Source organism: Pithys albifrons, chromosome 1 (genome assembly GCF_047495875.1).
Source record: "Pithys albifrons albifrons isolate INPA30051 chromosome 1, PitAlb_v1, whole genome shotgun sequence".
NCBI classification, from domain to species: domain Eukaryota; kingdom Metazoa; phylum Chordata; class Aves; order Passeriformes; family Thamnophilidae; genus Pithys; species Pithys albifrons.
The window spans coordinates 46,814,014-46,837,477 of record NC_092458.1 but is presented as its reverse complement, the minus strand read 5'-3'; the positions used below and the strand labels follow the sequence as shown (position 1 = coordinate 46,837,477).

General features: G+C 35.1%; 1 protein-coding gene across 6 annotated transcripts in view; it reads right to left on the bottom strand.

The window, feature by feature from the left end:
* Positions 1 to 1,518: 1,518 nt before the first annotated feature.
* Positions 1,519 to 23,464, bottom strand: part of DACH1 (dachshund family transcription factor 1) — a 363,193-nt gene continuing 341,247 nt past the window's right edge. For all 6 annotated transcript variants that reach the window (XM_071550161.1, XM_071550144.1, XM_071550152.1 and 3 more), the window contains one exon: positions 1,519 to 4,315. Coding sequence is in view for 4 of the 6 variants with exons in the window: in XM_071550144.1 (XP_071406245.1) it covers positions 4,278 to 4,315 (38 nt within the window). In the remaining 2 variants the exon portion in view is untranslated. The remainder of the gene's footprint in view (positions 4,316 to 23,464) is intronic.

The following is a 23,464-nucleotide window of genomic DNA, read 5'->3' as shown; positions in this document are numbered from 1 at the left end:
AAAATAAATCTCAGTTGAGCCTGTCAGTTCCTCAAAGATTTTCCTAAAACTTTAGGAGTCTAACTGCTGACTACAAATTTCTTCAGGATCTGAGCCTAACTTACTAGCAAATTATAGGCAAGATGTGTTTAGGGCAACCTCTTCTTGATTTTGATCTGAACTTTGAGTGTTTAGCTTTACTGTCATGAGGAGAACCAACATCTGACTAGCTATTGGCCCATCCAGCCTCAGCCGTGTTTAATGCCACATATGAAGCACTGATGTATTAATGGAGATAGAATGGAACTTCTGAGAGTATGGTTCCTTCCTCCTGAAAGAAACTATTTCCTGAGTTGCTTAAAAACACAGAGGTAGGTTGCTAGTCTGTACAGATAATTCAGGTTTCAGCACAAGTTAGACTGAGAGATTAATGAGTTTACTTTTTCCCCTGCTTCAGCTGTGCCAGAGTTTATAGCAGGGGAGCTGGTTATGGCGTAGCTGAGATGCTTACTAAGGCAGACATGAGGACATTTTAATGCAGACAGAAGGAGACTGGGATGGGCCTATATACAGTTAACCCAAATCCTAATGAACCTGACAGCAACAACAACCTGCAAGAACCCAGGAAACCTGTCAGCCTCATGCTTGCAGTCCCCAGGCCACCAAGAAAGCCGAGAAAGTTAATCTCTTCTGCTTTCCCAAACAGGTCTGCTCCATAATGAAAGCAGAAGTGTTCATGTAGGTATGGTTCAGACAACAAGGGAAGGGATGGAAATGTAAGGCAAGCCAAGGCCATTCCCTTACAGAACCGTAAGGGAGAAAACTCAAAATCAGTCATATCTCTCTGACTTTTGAATTGTTTTTGTAAGCAAAACCACCTTGCTTCCAGATTTGACCTTAAATAACAATGTTGACCTTAAAAAAACCACCCTTTTTTTCCTCACACCATCAACTAAAGATATGCTAAGCCAGAACTATTTCTTTCTCCAAATGCCTGTTTAAATGTAGAAATACTTGCTGTTTGTTAAAAAATGTGTTTCTAAACATGTTTTATCAAGTGAAGGAGGTTTGAAACAAATACAACTGGATTACCCCTGCATTTTTGTAGTTAGGGGAATAATATGTTTTGTTCCATCAATGTGTCCACTTTACATTATTCAGCACAAAGCTTTGTGAAATAAGAATCATGGGAATATAACAATATAAAGGAAAAAGGTACAAATAACAGCTTCATAAACTGAGAAATGTACATAAATAAATCATGTAGATGGGGGCAGTTTGCTTAGCTGGCAAGAAAAAAAATGGAAAATATGCTTGTTAAACAATAACCACAGAGTGTGCTTTTATGATGTTTTTCACCACAGTAATTCATATTAGAGATAGAAGCACTTGCATGTTAAATAAAATCATTCAGCATTGTTCTCTTCACATTACAAAGAGCTGACTTATGTTGTTTTCAGATGCCTCCCATTAGAAAGTAAATATTCCTCTGATGTTATACATTTCAGAAAATTTAATAAAGATGAACTGTAAATAAAGTCACGGGGAGATTTCAGACAGTTTTATTAGCAGATTGTTGAAAAGAAAAGAAAATTAAATACAATAACAGTAAACGTGGTTCTCACATTGAAACCAGGCTCAAATAACTAGGCTACCATAGAAAAATTTCGAATTCTTGCATTATGATGTAAAAACAGATTTTTGTACAGATTTTGTACAACAAAATTTGTAATAACCTTTTTCATTTTTAGAAAACTTTAAATATATAGATAAAAATAGACAATTTTCATAGGTCCTACATGAAGATGAGTATGTTCTGTTCCAAGGGCTTGCATAGAGCGCAAATGTGGTTATAATATAGAACAACTAGACATTAATATCTTTAAGATTACAAAAGCATATAAACAATAACATGAGCACAACTTTTCTTCATAAACTATGCAAAACAACCAAACAAACAAAAAACAAACCAAACCCAAAATCAAAAACCAAAAAACAAAATAACAACCCAAAATCTGTAAAACTAAAAAGGGGCAAAAACATTTCAACTTACAGTAAAATCTCATGGTCTGTCGTATTTACACTGTTTTTAGCAAGATTCTTTCTAAACATCCAGCTCATAAATTGGTTCCCCTTTAATACTTAACATTTCTGTTTATGTACCAAGCCAAACACTGAGGCATTCCCAAAGGTCTTGAAAGAATATACTGTAAAACTACTAAACCTACTTACAGGTGACTCTATGCAAGGAGCAGAGCAATGGTAGATGCTACTACATATTTCAGTTGTAGGCTTTTAATTCTCTTTCAGATGTGAATGATTCAAAAGCTTGCCACAAGTCCATCTAACTTTACAGCTGTTAACCCTTTAAAGACTGCACATGAAAAAAACTGGGGTAGAGAATCCCATATGTGTTTAAGCAACTGTGAAAATCATGACAGAATCACGGTTAGAAAATAATATTACTGCAAAGTATTGGGCAACAATATTTATTGAAAAATATTGCTCAATATTTCTTTAAAAAAATTACGGTGATGTGTAATTGTATATACATCTTTCTATTGTTAAAAAAAGATTGTGGTGGAGTAAATATGAACTGCACAAAATAAACGTGTACCAGCATTGCAAGGAAGACCTACAAACTATAGAAGCTCAGTGCTCGAGTTTACAAAACATTTTTTTTTGACAAAATAATAATAATATCCAATCAGAACTACTTTTAAAGAAATACTTGCTTTAAGTTAGGCATCTTAGACATTTAAGGTTTTGATATGTTTCCATGTAATAAATAATATTTTATATGCATAAAACATTAGATGAAGAAAGCATAATCACAAAACTTACAGTAATAGCACTGATTCACAAAATCAGTCTTTAAAGGGGTAACCCAAAAGTACGCAAAGCAAAGAACATAATTTTTACTAATGTAATAAGCAGTGTGTTGCAGCTTACTTCCAGTTATCAGCACAAAGGTGAAAACACATATTGTAGCTTTCATAAACACAGTGAAAGTAACACATAACCATCCATCCCTAAGACAAGGTGGGAGGGACAATAGACTTCAACTGTATCACTCAGTTCTATGTGGAATTGGACTGATACATCAAGTGTTTGTTAGGTTTTCTTTTTTTTAGCAACATTGACGTAATATGACATTAACATATAAAAATATTTCTGGCATTTTGACTTGCTGCTCAGCCACAGTCCATTCTTAGAAGTGCACTAGTCAGGGCACTAACCAGGGCTCAATATACAAATAAAAGTGGCTGATACAGAATTCTGACTTGTTACCAGATGCTTAAGATCTCATTCAGTAATACTGTGACTCCAGGACAAATATTTACATGCCTGCATGCGTTAAAACTAGAAAGGTGTCTCTCTGACCAACAGGGTGACAAAACAATATTATCTAAAAGTTTCATTTCCTAAACTCTAGATTTCTACTGCATACATAATACCTTCCTTGTGTGATTTGTGTTATATACTGTACATGTGATCAACATTTTGATAAGAAGCAAAGTCTTTTATTTCATAAACCCCTGCCAGTTTACAATGAGAAATTATTATTATTTTTTATTGTTTTTTTAAATTTTATTTTAGGAAAAGAGACTTTGTGAACAGTAAAACAGTTTGTTTACATTCAGCATTTCTTTTCACTTACACAAAATTCCATTTCACTTAATGCAGTGTAACATGTATGTGTTGGTCTCTTGGAAAGCATGTGGAAAAAATGTCTTTAGAAGAAAACCCACGATCATAGTTTGAAAACTGAATGTAACAATTTTTTAATATTTTACCTTTTTTTTTCTTTTTTTTTTTTTTTTAATAAGAATCCTCTTATGCCCTCTACAAGTTCATTTCTGAGCTGTCTTGCTGGTTTCGGTATGATATAACAGTCTGTAAGTGTACTTGGACACTGCTGGAAGGATCATTTGATGTGCTCAAATATAGAATCATCAGAGGAGGAGAGAGTCTGCATTCCTTGAAAAAGGGAATACTCAGCCTTGTTCTGACCACCTGTAATTTTGGATACAATAGTCCGGTGCAGAGACGCAGATTTTCACTGTAAGAAGAGTGCTACTGTACATTTACAAACATTCTCTAGGTCTCTGGGTTGAGCCTCAGAAGATAACCCAAGGAGGACACTCTTGCAGAATTCTTTACATTTTCAAAGAACATTGATAAATGAAGTTGAGGAAGTTGGCTTGAAAACACTTTGTTTCCACAGAACTCCTTGTGAGCCAATGTCTTACTGCAATGTTCTTTACTGTAGCACATGTATTTTCAGCAGGAAAATTTCAGTACATGACAGTAGTTTTCAAATAAAGTCTTCCATCTAAAATATGAAAGAGAAACATTTGCTTTATATATTTATATCTGCAATGAAACAAAATGAGGAAAAATCCCACAAGATTTAAAATCTCAGCAGCAGTCATGCCATACATCTGTAAAATGTCACCTTACTGTACATTTTATCTAAAATAAAATCATGTCACCTGAATATCACTATTGCAATTTAATCCGACAGTGGTCAAATTAACTCCATTGAAATTTACATGCACTTTGCAAGTTGTGAATACTGTAACAACTTCTGTTGCTTTAATATATCCTGCACTCATCAGTACTAGGGCACTGGGAACGTAGGTGGAGCCTCTGTGGATGTGTTTTTACTGATATGCAAACTTTACTGAATAGTGCTGAATGGCAATTATTTCCTTCATGGTTGCAGAGCAAAAAAATCTTATTGCATGCAATCGTTAGTACTTCCATCAATAAAGGCACAGCTCATACTTTCTGATTTAGGGATGTTGTTAAATATACCATGTAATGTAACCATTGTGCACATTTGTAGCTATTTATATAGAACCCAGTATAGGATATTTAATCGGTACCAGTGAACTATAGCCTGCTTTCCACCATAAATGAGATTAACTGAACAATTACTATGTTAAAGATGTAAGCATGTTTCTCACAACATTTTTCCCATCCAAGTGAGGAGCATATATTTAAGTGAGATATGTGCGATGGAGAGGAACATGAGGAACAATAAGCTCACCTAGGCGGTAACTGTTGATCTAGAAAAACTTGGAAAGAACATAATGCCATAACATATTTTCACCTAATTTATAAGTACAAAGCAATTTTTTCTTCACTGGGAACATGAACATCATATAGACATTGATTTTCATAGAAATAAAAAGATTATTTTTTAAAGAAAACAGAAAACTTCTTAGTTTTCTGACCTGTAGGACAGAAAGTGTTGTTCCCATGTAGTTAAAGCACATTATGAAGCATATTTAACCTTGCCATTGCATAATTACTAAACACTACTTACATTTTAGAATACAATGCATTTGCTAGTACAAGTTGTAACTCAGCTCTTAAAGTATGCAGGAAATTCTTCTTTAGATTCAACTGAATTCAGTAGATTTCAGAGGTTTTTGTATCTGTTTTGGTTTTCTAAGTCTAACCTGTTTATTCCAAATGAGCCTATGAAATTCTTATTAGATATACAGGAAAACAATTTTGTGAGATAAGCATTTATAAATGAAAGCTGACATTTTTTAAATGCTTGGCTGTCACTAAAATTTCATTTTCAAGAACTTGCTGTAATTGTTGAGAGAAAGAAAAATTTAACTTGAAAGCAGGTAGATGTATACCACATACAACTGTAAAAATTCATCCCTTCTGCACATCCCTTTCCCATTCCATCAGAACTGCTGGAGAAAATAGGAAACTGTAGAATCACTCTGCTGCAGTGATTCTTATCTAATGTTCCTTTTGATTTTCCTTTTCCACCACTAGTTTTCTTTTGCAAGCTCCTGGGGTGTATACCATTTTCTTACTTTCTCCTTGTCTTTACATTTTTCTGCCCCTTTCCCCTATGTTTTTTAATTTTCCTAGCTTTTTTTTTTTTGGCAGAGTAGATGATAACTTTCCCACCACTGAAAAGTGCTTCCACTCAGAAACATTTCCACACTGTTGTCTCTTTACAGTCTTTTTGAACTGAAGAGAGATAAAAAGAAATTGAAAAAGTCCTTAACTTAAAGGCTTTTTCATTTTTATTGAAGCATGAAGAGCAATCAAAATGCTCATGGGAATTCAGGAGAGAAAGAAGGAATCTCTGAAATGGAGCTTGGTAATACTGAAGGCCTGAAACAGCATCTCCAAAGAAGACCTGCATCAAGTACAGGATAGCCAGAGCTACTACTGGTTACACTTCCATATAAATCTCACAAACATATTGAATAAACAAAATAAACATTTACAGCACTAAAGCTGTCTGGATAGCCCTGTAGGAGTATCACTCTGCATATATACCAGCACTTTGGCTACCCTGAATGTACACTTACTAATGAATGCTATGCATAATTCCCACACCTAAACATTCTCATAACCTACAATCAGTAATGTATTTTATTTTACTATTTCCATTTACCTTTTAAAATGAAATCTTTATTAAAACATATTCTCAATTGAAAATAAAGCTGCAGGAAGAAGAATCCTGGTAGCGGCCAACAAAAGATGAACAACTGTACAGTTTCAAAGTTATATTTTACACTGCTTAAGGACACAACCTGGCAGTGAAGTCAATAGGAGGTTTTTCACTTTTAAAGAAAGACCATCAGATCCTTAGTCTGTATCCACAGACAATGAGTAAGAATAGAAATGGGCATCTTTACAAAGCATCTTCATGAGAAAGTGAGAGCATATTTGTTTATTTCTATGTCTTCATTAACTACTTGGATGCAAGACTTGAAGGATTACTGTGTTTGCTGACAACACTAAATTTGGGAGGAGCTATTGTCCCCTCCAAGGGCAGAGAGGCCATGCAGAGAACATGAGAATTAAAGAGATGGGCAATCAGCAACTGTGTGACGTTTAACAAAGCAAGTGCCTTATTCTGCATTTGGGATGGGACAACCCTGGTTATGTGTATAGACTGGGAAACAAGAGGCTGGAGAGCAGTGCTTCAGAAAGGGGCCTGGGGATCCTGTTCAATGGCAAATTGAATGTAAGTCAGCAGTGCCCTGGCAGCCAGAAGGGACAACCGTGACGTGGGGGGTATCAGGCACAGCATCGCCAGCTGGTCGAGGGAGGGGATTGTCTCACTCTGCTCTGTTCTGCTCTGGGGCAGCCTCACCTTGAATATTGTGTGCAGTTTTGAGCACTGCAATATAGGTGTTAGAGAGTGTCCAAAGGAGGGCAATGAAGATGGTGAAGGGCCTTGAGGGAAGCCATATGAGGAGTGGCTGAGGGCACTTGCTCTATTCAGCCTGGAGAAGAGGAGACTGAGGGGAGACCTCACTGCAGTCTACAACTTCCTCACAAGGGAAAGCAGAGGGGCAGGTACAGATCTCTTACCTTTCATGACCAGTGTCAGGACTTGAGGATATGGCATGAGTTAGGGGTATACCAGGAAAAGGTTTTTCACCCAGAAGGTGGCTGAGCACTGGAACAGGCTCCCCAGGGAAGTGGTCACAGCACCAAGCCTGGCAAAGTTCAAGAAGTGTTTGGACAACACTTTCAGGTACATGGTGTGATTTTTGGGGTGTCCTGCACAGGGCCAGGAGCTGGACTTGATGATCCTTCTGGTCCCTTCTAGCTCAGTATATTCTATTATTCTGTGACTCTATACATGATGAACATATATAATAAACATAAATCTTCCTGTTCCACAAACAACTATATGATGGACAATTAAAAGTCCAAGAAAATAATCTGTATTGATAATGGACTTAAAATGTCATATAGGAGTAACTCAGCAGCTGATACAATATAATTTCTAGGCTTATTATAAAACAAATACATTCTCTATTAATGTTTAACTAATTTCCCTATCATATGGGAAAATGTAGCACTTGACTTTAAACCAAACCCTTCCATATTGTGATACAGATAAAGCAATTCTATGATCAAGTAATACTTGCTATGAATTTAAAAACTGCTAGTTGTAAAATCTTTTTTTTCTCAAGATTAGTTGTGCAAAAATGAATATCTTTTTTTTTTTTAGAATCTATTGTGCCCACACAGAAAAAAAAACAACAAACAACCATCTGTGGAACTGTCAAATCATGCATTTGAGAGAAGATAGAGAAATCAGTTCTTCAGGCTGTATAATTTTATTCCAGCTTTCTCCTGTGTGTGGCTGAGTTCACGTAGCACATGAAGAATGTGCAAGAGGCAAATAGACTGCATTTCAGAAATACAGAGAGACTTCAAACTGTGCTAAGCAAAATAGGTAATTCACAGCTTGACAGAGGAACTATAACCTTGCATCACAAAGTGGTGACCAGATGCAGTACCTATATCTGATTGCTGTTTCTTTCTGTTGGAGACTACTATTACCTTCTTCCAATCCCTTTCTCTCCCTGTTCTCAATGTTCTGAGGTTCTTTCCAGAATGACAGGAACTTCTCAATGTTGTTGTGAAAGCCACCAGAATTGCTTCGCCTCTAGGTGTAGCCAGAGCTCCTACCTGAATATGAGTGAAGCATTACCACTGATAGGCCTTTAATGATTTCAAGGTTAAAATCACGAGCAAAACTTACAAATCATGAGTGTGAGCAGCAAATCAAGCAAGCTCATGCCTTGTAAGCCAATGGGAAAATGCCCTTACTCCTAAATCCCAATTCATACATGCCTCTACCTCCTGATCAGCTTTTATTTAACAGCTACATATGCCTGTTGCATTACTTTCTATTGTTAACAAATGCAGAATTTTGCCATCAGCATAAAAACAATTTTATGTAAAACAAAGATGGAATATGTTAGTCACACAAACATATGCATACAAACATATACTACACAAAGACACACACAGTGTTCTCTAAGGATGTTTACAACACTGGAGTATATTTTTAGTCTGCTGAAAACTGTTGATCTGTGGTGAAGTTTGCCAAATTTACATACTGTTATATACAATGTAAATACACAAAACTTACTTTCACTCTTAGGAAGTCAAGCAAAAACAGAAACTGGGAAAATTAGAACTGTGCATGATTAGCAGATTGTCATCTGTTTTAATTGCTCTTTTGCAAATGGCAGTGTTCAGCAAGATCACACAAGCTCATGCTAGTAACTCAAACTGAAAATGCCACTACTCCTAAACATCATTTGTTTTTGTGTGTGGATTGATATGACAGAAATTCTAGCCAGAGTGAGGGAGTAATTTTTTTAGATCAACTCCTTTTAATTAAGACTCATTTTGAGGTTTTTTGAATGAACATGCCCAAATAGTTAAAAGGTCATAAATGTTATAAAAAACAAACAAATGGAACTGACATAAAAGTTTGCAATGCTGAAACAAATCATATGTCTCAAAATGCATTCCCACAGAGATGTCATCTGGGGAATGATTCACATTAGTGTTCTGTGGGCAGCTTGAATCTCTATGGGCTCAACATTTTCTGAAGTAAAAACAGAAACTCACTCAAATATTATTCCTATTAATATGCAACCTTCTAAGCTAATAAAAATGTACAATGAAATGTTTAGTCTTTGGTTGCAAACTAAATAAGTTATACATTAGGTGGTAAAGTGTGTGTTTCTGCAACTCAGTGCAAGTCACACGGTGGCTGTTTGCCACCCAAAAAAATCATATTTTACTTTGTTTTCTCAGAGCTGCTTTAAAAACAAATGTTATAACAATGATCATCATGACTATCATACGGCAGTCTAGTTAAGAAAAATCTGCAAATCAACATCTAAGGTGTGGTGTTACACCTAAGTTCAGTCACTTGCTATCATACAAAAGCCACTGAGGAAAACTCTCATTAGGAACAGGACAAAGTGTTTCCTTTTCCTATAGTTAGGAGCTGAAAAAGACCAACCAAATGACCACAACAAACAAAAAGATACAGCAACCTGACACAGAGCACTGATAAGAAAGAAACTCACAGAGTTCAGGTTAAGAAGAAAAATATAAGGACAAAAATGGGTCTTAAGGGTATTTGAATAATGTACCTATCTATTCTCTTAGGTGCCTTCAAAGAGCACCTGCTTTAGGCTGATATGTCTCGTTAGAAAGAGAACTGAACAAGTGAAGACATGAACTTTGCTCCCAATTGATTCTGAAATTTTCAGTGATTTTTTTTCTTTTTCTCCCCCCCCCCCCCCCGCCCCCCCATTTTTCTGTTTTCTCTCCCTATTTCTTTTTCTTCTCTTTTTAGGTAACAGAGATTGCATGTCCTGATGGTTTCTCAGTCTCTTTTCTTGTCCTTAGGAACATAACAACAGTGTTAGCTGAGATCTCTAAGGATTATGTTCACACAAATAACAAAAACCCCCACCAAAACAGCAATCAAAACCCCACATACACATAATTAACAGAAATTTAACAGAAATTAAAGGTTCTTCACTCTTATAAATCCATCTGAACCCCATCTCTATGGCTGGTGACAGAGCTGACCTGAACTTAAGAGTCCTCTTCTAAAATCATGTTTTGCAACACAAACCCCCCAGAACTAGCCCATGTGCTCCTAAAGGCAGCAGAGACTTTGTATTAAAATTAAGTATATACACACTGTTGCCAGAATCTCCAATCATTAAAAACTGCAAACTTCAGTTTAAAAGAAATAAAATATTTGTGACATTAAATGGGACTACTTTTATCTAAATAAAAGAAAAGCTGCTCACTTATAACTAAATAGCATAATAAATTGTGTTTCCTTTTAGGAAGTAGCTTTATTGAAAATGGCAGCTATTTTCTCAGAAATTATTTCCAGGCACCTGTAATCTTAATGAGGTTTGTCCCTTTCAAAGAACAGTTGTACGTGCATGCCCGAATGCACACAACCTCTTCAGCCCAGAGCTGATAAAAGCATCTGCAAGCCATAGCTCAAGCACATCTAAATTATATAACTGGTTGGTTTATTTGTTTTAATAAGATGGGGCAAATGTGAATCACAGTGTACTTCTAACCTTTCATTCAAGCTGATGTTTTAATCATTTGGAAGAAGAGAAACAAAACAAAAGAAAGGGATGGCAAACAAATGGTAATGATTCATGTGATATTTGATAAGACAGCAATGGAAAGTCAAAATAAAAGCAAGCATATTGTGACAGATGGAAGGGATCTTATTAAAGTTGTAACCCTTCTTTGAAAAATTTAAAGGAGGCAACTAATTAAGGATGAAATACATTTTTCTATACTCTTCATACATTTCATTCAAAATCGAGACACAAGAGGATTTATTTTCCACTGAAGATGGAAGATAAAAATGGGAGTTTAACTTTTTATCCATGGGAAAATAATTTATGATGAGCTTGAGTCTTTTTCAGAGTTTGTCGAGTGTGACTGAGAAGAAAAAAGCCCAGCTTCTGTAAAATGCAGTCACGGGATCAACTGAACATAACTTTCTGTAATTTTCCTGATAAAATGCAAAACAGTATGCTGTGACGGGAAAAGACTCTTCCCAGCATCTGACGTTAATCAGAACACTGAGGCTTTACAACTCAACACTGAAAAGGAGGGATCTATTCTGTCCTGACATTGTTAGTGACAGCAAAGGTAGATCATGTACTGTGGAACATGGACGTAACCACTGCCCTCTTCCCTAGCACAGTGAGAGCAGAGTAGAGGAGATGCAGGGGAGCAGGCTCAGCCACCGAGGCTTTGAAATTTGAGCAATTTACTCTTTAAAAAAACTGCTTATCCAGTTTTTATGCAAAGATGGGTGATTTCACACTGCATGTTCAATAAACTCATGCAAATATGAAGTATGTAAACATATTTGGCCAAACACTATCCCAGTTTGCCCTTTGTGTAACACCAATAAATTAGTTTCAAATTTGCATATTGTTATTAATCATACACCTTTCATTTCTCTACTTAACATTCATGTACAAATATATTTGTGCTAATACTCAGCTCAAATATTCAGGAAACTGAGATGTCCATCTGTTTCTTTTTAAAATAGCAATTTATACATAGGAGATTTTAATTTCAATTTAAGACATAAAACTAAACCATGGTTATGTAAAAAAGAGCATCTGAACACCTTTTTTTTTGCAGTTATTTTAAATATTGAACTATCTTTCAGTAATTTTATCATGTCTTTAAATCATTAATATATGTTTTCATTATATCACTGAATACCCTAGAAGTAACCTAAAGGTCACCAGTCTGGTCTTCAGTAAACTAAGAAAGCAGGGAGTACCTGAATATGTCATATTCTATTATTGAAAGATCATATAGAACACACAGAACTTGCCATCTTGAGGACTGAAAAGACTGAGCTGCAAGGTGAGAAATTGTTTGAAAGAAATAGATTTTTTCTAAAAAAATCCCACTGTCTTTTGTCCCACGAACTTAGCAACCCTTTCTCTATTTGTATAAACAGAGCAAGGGCATATCCAAAAATGACAACAGAACTGATTACCTACAAATACTGAACCTGAGTCATTAAGGCATTGTATGATATCGCTTCATACTGGTACACAAAAAAAAAAAAGACACAAAACAAAACCCTTTCAACTGAAGATTCATGTGGAAAAGTTATTAAAGGATGAAGTCACAGCTCAATACAATTGGATTGTGAGCGTCCACAGCTCATTGTGTTCAGTGTTGTTTGTAAGATAGTGTGGGTAATTTTGGTGCTGAACAACCTGTTCTGTATTAAAGTTTTAAGTTCTGCAAAAAGGTATGCTTTATTTGCTACCCTATTTCCAGAAACATAAACAACTTTTTTTTAGCATCAGCAAGCAACCTTGGATCTGAGAGCATAAAATTGAAAAGTCTTGAATATGGCTTCTGTCTGATACCTTCTTTTCCTTTTCTTCTGTTTTTGGTGGTGGTTTTTTTGCGTTTGGTTTTTTTGTTTGTTTATTTTTGTTTCTTTGGTTGGTTGTTTTTTTGGGGTTTTTTGTTGCTGTTTTGGGGGGTTTTGTATAGTCTTTATAAAAACATGAATTGTTATTCATCTTTTTAGTCTGATTGCTCTTCTTTCACTTCTCTCCATTTTGACTCCTTTTTTAGTGCTTTGCTCAAATGATCACTTTTTTACGCTAAACATCATCATCAAAGTAATCTTACATACACAATATCAATCATAAAGTCAAGCTTCAAACAGGCTTAAAAATAATTACTTTCCTTTCTGGAGAGAAAAGTGGTCATAAAACGAAATTGGAATAAAATAGATCAGCATTTGTTGGAGCTTTCAGCAGTTTTTCTTCTGAGTTGAGATCAAATTACAGAAAATATCTATGCAAAAGCATATGTAAGTCAGTAGTTCTATAGAATAGAAACACAAACAAATCCTTTCCATCACTCAACTAGAAGCTAATACTATTAGCAAGATACATGTGTATACAACTACAGATCACATAATAAAGCGTGAATTAATAAAGAACTTTTATGCAAATCTGAAAAAGTAACATGGGTCATGATTTTTCTACGAGGAATAGCTGTGGCCATGCTTAATATTATCCATCACAAACCAGTGTGATGTTAATTTCTTTCAATGCAAATAATTTATGAAGACAAGCTTTTCTAAAGTATTATCTTTTCTAGAGCTTTACCCCATGCTACTTTTTAAAACACAAGAGAAGACTTAGATCTAGTACCTATATTCCTAGGCAGAGCATGTCTTCTGATTCACAGAATCACAAAGCTACCTCACCCTTCTCTACAAGCTGCTTCTTTTCTAAACAAGTAATTTTAATTTAATGTTACCCAAGGAACTAAATGGCAGACTAGTGTTTTGTTCTCCAGATTAGATTTAAACCTGACAATTAACACAAGAGGATGTAGCTGAGATGCCATTTAAAATGCTGATAAGTTTACTGGAAAACAGAAGTAATTTAAAAAATCTATATTAACCTACATACATCAATTCGGCAATATGTAGAATCCTTTTCTAATAGCGATATCATATTAGCACCACACTTTGATACACAACAACCCTTGTTCTTGTCTGTGTGCTGAAACAGAGTAACAGCCCAATGGAACACATGAAGAAAGAGTCACACAGAAAAAGAAGGAATGAGGCTGCAAAATAGATACATTGCAGAGCAGCAAGCTTATGGAAAATCTATTAAGAATGCATGTCAAACATATGTAATGTAAGCTTTCTGCTTTTAAGTGTTCTGTATGCAAGTAAGTTCATGGAAGACAATGGCACCAAGCAGTCAACTCCAGAGCAAGAGTCAAGGCAACAGAAACCAAACCAGAAGTCATGCCCCAGGAAATGAGCTATGAACTGAAGTCACACATAATTCTTACTACCACACAGATATAGAAATAGACCTTAATGAAGGTCCCAGGGCTTAGCATGAGTGGCACAAGTGCAAAACTGAAAAAAAAAAAGCCTCATTAAATCTGAGAAAGACTACAGTATGAAAGATGCATATGGGGTCTAACATAGTAGTCCTTTGTGAAGTAGTACTTAAGGAAAAGGTTTTTGTTCCTATAAGAAATGAAAAATACTAGCATTTCAGATTACAAGGAAACTCTGCTTATATAACAAGTGCTAATGCTGGTCCAGTTAGGTTGTTTTTCAATTCATAATTCATACTAGTTCCCCTAAATGACTGGAAACTTCCATCTTAACCATATCTTCATAGATGCATTTAAGTACTGCAGTGACAAGCCAACCTTCACCATTCCCTCTCAGTGGTAACATAATTTCAGATAGGTATTTCAAAATGATTATTCTACCCTCCCAGGAAAAACTCAATTAGCCTTAGAGCCAGGTGGTTTGAATTTGGCACCACTCTGTGTCTTTGCCAACAGAGATTTCTCAGAAAAAACAGCATGTCATGACAGACTGTGTCCTGGATGCACCCCACTACAGAAATCCCAGGCCATATGGAAGCAGCATGCTTTCCCAGAGAGAACTTAACACCACGGTCCATCATCAAAAAGTAAGCAAGAGAAAAGAGAATGGCAAACTAAATTAAACCACAGAGTAGTCTTAACCAGTGATTTTGGTATCAAGCGACTACTTTGGAGTCAGAAGCAATGACCGGTGCAAAATATCTGAAGTGTAAAATCTTCTTCTCTCAAAGTGTGATTTTCTCAAGACAGAGGAAATGAAAAATGTTATTTCCCGGTTGCGTTTACTCTTCCCCCCATCCCCCACCCCCAGACCCTGCTGTCCACCCCAGCCTTCCACTTACACTCTTTCTTTTCAACAGCAACACATTAATGCATTGTACGAGTCACTTGCAAGACAACCCTCAGAACAGCATTTAAGATGCTGGTTACCAATGCTCAAGGTGAACTTGGACTGGAATAATTTCAGAACAACAGGCTACTAGTATAATACAAATAATGGAGTCCACAACATGGAAATAAAAATAATTGATTAGCTTATCATTGGAAAGCAACTGATTATTCCTCATATATACATTAAATAGTAGCAAGACACACAAACCAGCATTATTGCAGGAACTCAGCTCTGGTGTAGTCTTCTATGATGATGGATGTATTTAAATGGCCTTTAAGATTATATTTGTGATATGAGAGCTTGCAAATGCAGATCTTAAAGCCTGTCTAGTACTATCCCTTATGCTATGCTATTTTAGTAGAAAGAGAGGCAAGAACCGATTATATCCTGAATATATTTACTGAATACCTGGCCTGGTAAAATAAACTTCACTATAAAGTTAATTTTAGCTGGAAAACATAAGAGAGTCAAAGGTTTTGCAAGAACATTAGAAAAAAACTCAAAAACTACAAGGAAGCTTTATAAAATGAGGATTCTTCTGGGCACTGAACGTTTAAGATCAAGCTCTGGAAAACTATTGCCCATTTGAAACTGGAATAGAACTGATATTTGCATGTTTTAATAGTGCTTTAGCCTTTCAATATTTTAGCATTGGGAACCAGATTGCATCAGATGGCATAACTGCAGTGATAGTCACTGTGATTGTCATAACAAATTTGATGGCAAAGTTGAAAATGGAACTGATCCTCCAGTCAGTGATACCACTTTTATGATGCTTCCAATATTTCCAGTGAAGCCAAGGAGTTTGATCCAACCACAGTAATTTATGTTCAATTCATCAATGTGCAAAGATACTGTTCTCTCTCCAATGGCTTAGAGTGTATACCTTCGAGTCAGAGTATAAAGCTAAAAATGAAAGCAAATTATTGCTGCTTTTTATTTTATGCTTGTATTCAATATAGCTTGATTACTTGAAAGGAGTTGTATCCAGCATACTGCAGCATGAAACAATATCATGAAAAATACATGTCGTTTAATGCAAGGGTTGCACCGACAGTTTGTCACAGGCAAAATCTGCAGAATCAACACAGAGACAAAATAAACAAGTCAAAACTTGAATTATCTAATACAGCACTGTATATTTTCAACAATCTGTATTCTAATTTCATGCACATAAACCAGCACTGTAAATTTCTTGGTCCTGACTTCATAACACTTTGTTTCCAAGGCCAGCTGTAGCACGTTGTGATCCATCCTTTCTAACATCCATGACAAAACACACTATTATGCTATTGCTACTTTTCCTAAGCTATTAGAGGCTGCATCACTTTTAAAAAATAAGGCTGACAAGAATATAACCGAAAAAATGTTTTCACCATTACTGATACACACTTGTTTCTCAACTAGGAAAACCAAAATGACATAACATTACCATTATATATGCTGCTGTCTCCCAGGATGTCCTTCAGGTGTTGTGGGACCCTACAATGAGCAAAAGCTAAAGATTTCTTTTTAGAGCTAGCAGTCTATTCTATAGAATAGATTTTCCTCTTTACAAGTCAGCTGGCAGTTCTCTGAAAAAATACTTAATATGGATCTATGCTGACAGCAAATTTTAGCTTAGATGGAATGTGATGCTGGGTAAGTATTCCTTCCAAATGTGTTAATTTTAGTTTCCCTTCCTTTATACTTACTTTTCTCAGCTGATTCTTTTTTTTCTTTCATAGAAACTTGAGATACTAATACAGATGGGTCAAGTTCCTTATCAAATCCACGGGAAAGCTGAATGCTTAAATTAAACAAAGTCTAAATTGTTTCATGTTATTCTTAATAATATCAATATAAAAATAACTACTGCTAGAAAACACTATTTTTAAAATTAAAATACAGATGTGGCATAGTTTTTACTTGCATTTCTGGTTTACTATAATTAAAAATTTAAAAATAAAAATAAAATAATTTATATATAATTAAAAAATAATTTATATGAATGTTACAAACTTATTAAAATTGTTTATCTTAAAATAATTATAAATATTTCCTACTTCTGAAGGACAAAAAAATGGCTTTTTTTATCTTAATGTCAGAGAGAAAGCAAAAAATCTAAAATCTTTGTCTGCTTTTAAATTAAAGAATCAGACACTCCACTAGTTAATATAGCTTTATTGACGTCAAGGGTATCTTTTCTCCTTTTTTCCCCTCTTTTTTTCTTTTTCTTCAAATGACAAAATAGAACTATTAAGTTGGAGTGATATTTTAGGAAGATGATTCCCTTCTTAACTCTAAACACTGCACAAAGTGCTGCCTGTCTGATAAAATCTCACCATACTTTTATTTATGTTCGAAGTCTGCTTGCTTGCTTCTTCACTATTTTAAGTGAATGTTGAACTCTCATTCTCTTCAACAGGATTTCTCAGTTAGTTTAGGATTATAAAAGGACTGTCACCTACTATACCAAAATGTTATCACTCAGTAATATACCACTTCTGATCTAAAGGAGAATAATTGAGGTAACTCAATCTATTAAATTTTTCTCATATGAAAATTGGGGCAAGCTACCTTTACACAAAATTTAGGCTACCAAGTATTAGTTTGGTAAACACCATATTTTTCCATCTATTTCCCTGTACAAAATTTGAAATAACTATATTTAGCTGATAATAGTTGTAAATTGCTGTATCTCACATCACCTCTCTTTGCCACTTTTTAATGCCTGGGACTCTGATCCATCACCAAAGAAAATATAAAAGCAGAAGTTAATAACATAACTGAACTTCTACTGCGCCTTTCATCCAAGATCCAGAATACTTTACAAATATTAATTAAGTTTCACAACACCCTTGTGAGATACCAAAGCATCAGTGCTGCCATCAAGAAATCAGTAGATATTATTTCTTTCTTTATGCATAAAAATTTGGCTTTGGCTTAAGACATTGGTTAAAAATGCACTGAAGTGTGCAAAATGAGCTATTTCTTTGCCATATTTTTCAAAAGCAAAACATGAGACCTAAAGCATATAAGCAATCTCAACAAATGCTACCATTTTAATTGTGAAATTGATATTATCAACTTAATTTTTTGCTGAAAAATGTAAAGTGAGCAAAGAAAGTGACTCCTTACTATATACATCCTATGACTGTGTGACATGCTACACCAGGCTTTTACAATTAGACTATATTGGAGTATACCTACAACTCTTGCTATGAAATGGATTTATTGTATGGGAAACACAACACCAAACCCAAAATCAAAGAAAAAAAAACCAAACCAACCAACTAGCAATAACAAAATTAGTTTCTCACCTGCAGACACTGAATTCAGCTTTTCTGGAATATGACTGGTGTACTAAATTTGTTTGTAGTAGTCTACACTGTGGAGTTAAGGCAGTTAAATGCCACCCTGACACCTGATCCTGTCAGATCTCGGAAGCTAAGCAGGGTCAGCCCTGGTTAGTACTTGGATGGGAGACCTCCTGGGAATACTGGGTGCTGTAGGTTCTAGCTCTGAGGACTTCACTGTCACTGTCCAAGGTCTCTCAGCCGTGGCAGATGAACCTTAGGAGTTAAAGGATGGGGCCAGTTCTGCGCACGCTGTGCCTCCACTGCACAGGCTGGAAGGGCACACCCACGTGGGGCAAGCCCTTTCCAAATCTTTATTCACGAAGTCTGGCCATACATACATACATACATACACTGTGGTACTCTAGTTATGTTCTTTCCATCAACAGAGGAGAAATACAGACTGCCACTTGATAATGGGATGAATTGTATTGTAGATATTTTTTCCCACTCCCTTCACTGAAGGTCAAGAGGGACAAACAGAGATGAACATGTCTAACACTGAAGACTTCTATGCTTCATCAGGTTAATTCCAGCCCATGTCTTGTTTTCAAGCATACTACATTTACTAGTTGTTTATTAAAAATCAGTAACAGTATAGTGATACAGTTGCAGTAATATAATGCAACCATATCAGTAATATGATATTATTTTCCCTTCTAGAGTTCTGTGATACTTCATCTACCTCTTTTTCTACCTCTGAATTTATGTCTGCTTTAGTTCTTATTTCAGAATTTCCAGAATGCTTCTTTAGACTTGTTTCAGGTCTTGTGCCTCCCATGGGTAGCATCACGTTGAAATAAATGCTGCAAAGCTTCAGTATTAATGCAGAATTCATGTTCTCCTTTCTAGACTTGAGGGTCATGCTTTATGCAACTTTCAGAAATGTATAGAATTATACGAAACAGAAAAGGAATTGCCAGACTTGGATATTTTTCCAGAACTGACGCACAATTACTCATTTCCAACATCAGTAGTTACAAGAAGTGACTGAAATGCAGCTGCTTGTAGTGTGTTTACTGTCACAAGTGATGTTGGAATTCTGAGGCAAACGAAAAGGAAAATACACAACATATGAGATTCATCACATTAACTTCAGACACCTGCACTGTAGATAGCTGCATTTGAGCTGGTTTTGTAGACTCCCTTTATAATCTATGAAGAAACTTGGAAGTTATGATTCATTTTCTTCAAAGGAAGAGATGTGTCTATTACTCCTCATTGACTTTAATAGGAGTCCAGCCAAATAGCTGAGATAAAGACATCTACCCCACAAACGTGTGAAGTGGAACATATCCCTCCCACTGATATTGTTTGGGTATTTTATAGATAATTACATTGCCTCAGCAGCTATTCCACACCTTCATAACACAGAGCAATACCTATACTGCCATTATAGTATCAGCAAAGTCTCACTCTATCTTATCAGTTCAACAAATTACAGGATAATGTAGTAAAGAATATATGACTCTGTATACAATCTTGATAGTTTAAACATCCCATTTCTTAAACTCTTTATACAATGACTGCTGTATCTTAAAGCACTCTCAAAGAGCTCTGCAGGGCTGGCTTTCTAAGGTATTGCACGTCTAAAATGAATGCAGACCCATTAATGGGTTTACAAACTCCTTGTTCAACGATTTAAGCAAATGCAGACATATTGAAAATGAGTAAAAATCCTATCACTGCAAATATAATTTCTTGTATTCTAAAGCCCCAGTAACTTCCTTACTTCCTCATTTCAAGTACACTTTCATTACTCCAATAATATTGTATTCATCCTTGAAGAAAATGAAACTCCATTTCACCAGTCTTACTAAGCAGTGTTTGCATTCCATACAGAACCTGGGTTTTTTTAACCACACTTTGCTCTTTTTTTGTCCACAGAAATTACTTCCAGCAATATTAAGTAGATGATTGATCCCCTTGAGATACTAGGTGGTCTCCTTTTTAAGTAATAGTCCTTACCTTTGTCCCAAAACACCTAATCATTGTTCTCATTCCTTTTACAGAAATAGCTCTCTGCAAAGTACTTAAATTTTCAATCTTCTTGCATTTCTATATTCAAATTTTGCACAAAACTTCAATATTGATTTTTTGTTTACACTGCATATTCTCATTCAGGATGTCCAGCTTTTTTGGATACTGTCTCAAAGTTGCTGATCACTGCTACCTGTCATTTAACTAGGTCCTCTGCCACTACTGTCCTTTGTAACTGTTACTGTCATCAGTCTTACTCCAGGTTCAATCAGTAAATGTCAGACAAACTGGTTTTTTTCTCAGCTGTTAGTCTTGGAGACCATAAACTAACCTCACATCATGTACGAACTGCTGCAGTATTTTAAATTCCAATGTATAATGCAAATCTCTTTTAACATGTATAATATCTGTTCTATAAAAGCTGCTATGTATCACAGGTTGACAATAACAAAAAATACCAAAATGTTTACCTTGTCATGCTTACTTGTAAAATAAAAAAAAAAATCTCATCAATTAGGATGAAATTGCAATAATTTTAAAGCCCTTGAAAACTTTTAGTAGAATTAATAACGTTTCTCCAATTTTAAATGTTGCTGTGGTCAAAATGACACAGAATGTGCAATAATGTGTTTGTTTTTCAGATACTGTAGGTCTGAAGATTTTTTTTTTGTATACTTCAATTATAAAAACATTTAAAACATACAAACTTGTGCAATTTTTATTTTAATGAAGATGAGAAGTTCATTAACGAAGATAAATATTTCATTAGATGTTAAATAAAACAAAGAGATTTTTTGGCTTCTCTCAGCACAAAATTCCTTTGAAAGATTAATTAATACATGCAAATTATGCAAATTAGACCCATGCAAATATTTTATGAAGACAATTAAGGGAACCATTAATTACTGCTTTTTTTGCTTCAGTGAGATTCATTCATTTAATTTTAATTTCACTTTAACTGTTTTGATGTATAATCTTGCAGCTAAGAACTTTATCTTTCCTAGTGGGTCACTTAAACTTATAAATTTCATCAAGTGAACAGCAACAGAAATCTGTAAAGATATTCTCTGGGCTATGTTTAGTATCAAGAGAAATTTTTGACACAATGCACTCCTAGAAACTGCAAAACTGAAAGGGAATGTGAGCTCATTCTTGGACAAGGTTCAACTGCTGGAAAAGCAATTAATTTGCTTTGGCTGTGCTAATATAGGGGAATTAGAAAGTGTGACACAAGACAAATAGAAATAATTAGTTCTCCAAAATGATGTTCTCATTAATATGGTTTGAACAGTAGAAATAAAAAACATTATTGTGGCATGTCTGCATTCTGTCCCCAGCCACAGGAGGTAGGAAAATGCAAGATACAGCATTTTCTCACCTTTGTAGTTTGTATGGTGGTGGCATTTATTTTTTATTTTTTTATTATAGATTTTAAGAAAAGCGAACTGCGGACTTCATCCTGTTATCTAAAACCTACTGCACTGGCATAAAGCATGTGAGATCCTTAGGCTTCTTCCTGTGAAAAGATGAAGCTATAAATATAACTGACTAGGGTTTTCATAGCAAAACACTCAAGTTCCGAAATTGAAACTTTTATTTCAATATTGTTCATTTAAATCATATTTTATTACATGCAATACACAAGGAATAATGTGTTTATTTTGCAGCTTAAGCAACTAGAGTAACAGATTGCTCTAGCAAAAGACTTTACGATATCCTCTCCAAATGTGAATATTTTCTTTTTGCTTAATGTGAATATACACAGATTCACTTGACAGAGTATATAGATGTGGATTTTTCAGATGCTCTCCTTAACATTTACACCAATACAAAGCAGGTTTTCTACAAGCAGTGAAAATCATAGCTGGCACTCTTCACAAAAACAGGCTGCTAGAAGGCTGTTAAGAATGTCTGCTCACTTACACTCTGCATTTCTTAGCTTGTTGCAGAATTAAAGGTAGTGGAAGATTAGGTGGCCCCCTTAAAATATTAAACTTCCCTCCCTCCCGCCCCACTGCAGGTGATATGCCTTCCAGCTCCTTACCACATTCCAACTAAAAGCACTTCCCTTTGAAAGTTTTGCTGAGTACATACCTTTTATTTGGAAACAGATATTAAAGGGTAAGGACTTGATTTAATTTACTTCTTATTTCAGTTAGGTGGCAAATCTACAGCATTTGACAGAAATTGAGATTTTTCTCTTTAAATGCAACAAGGAGAGAGAAAATGTGGCCATGCCTTGACATTTTTTGATAGTTGATTACAACAACTAACAAAATCCTTAAGTGAAATTATCAGAGAGGTTTAGCAAAATTACTAAAAATAAATCTAGAACTCACACTGTAATCATTATAAAAAGAATCTTTAGGGACATTATTGATAAGAGGGAAAAGTTAAAATCTATTAAAACCTTCCTATTCTTTGAATAGTTACTTATTCTTTACCAACAAGAACATAATACTTCCATGTTCTTAATTTGCTAAGAATGTATCAGTCAAATATATGGATGAATGCCCATAATCCTCGTAAAATGCTGGGAAGTACCTACTTCTATGATCATCAATTTTGTTGCTAGTCAGCTCTTTTTTGCAAATTTTTATTAAATCTGTCTTTAAACATTTCTTTCTAAACAAATATTAGAACTAGCACCTCATACTCTACCTGCTAGACTTTTCTAGACTAGCCTTTCCTAAAACATTTTCGGTATTCAAATATTGTTCTCCCTTTGTTAGGATGTTCTTATTCTTCCTCCATATGTCTAACTTCTTTCTCAGTTTGAAATTCTTGGCTTATTCCTCACCTTACCATTTTAAGTTCTTAGGACTGTGATGTTCCTCCCATTGTTTCTTTCTCCCATAATTTGTATCTGAGTAGTCTAATACACAAACTGAAATTCAGTCACCATGTTGACAATTGACACAGCCCTTTATACTCCAGGTCTGTTCCATTCTGTCTGACTTAAAATCTCAGTCTACTTTTCTAATCCTCTGTGTGAATG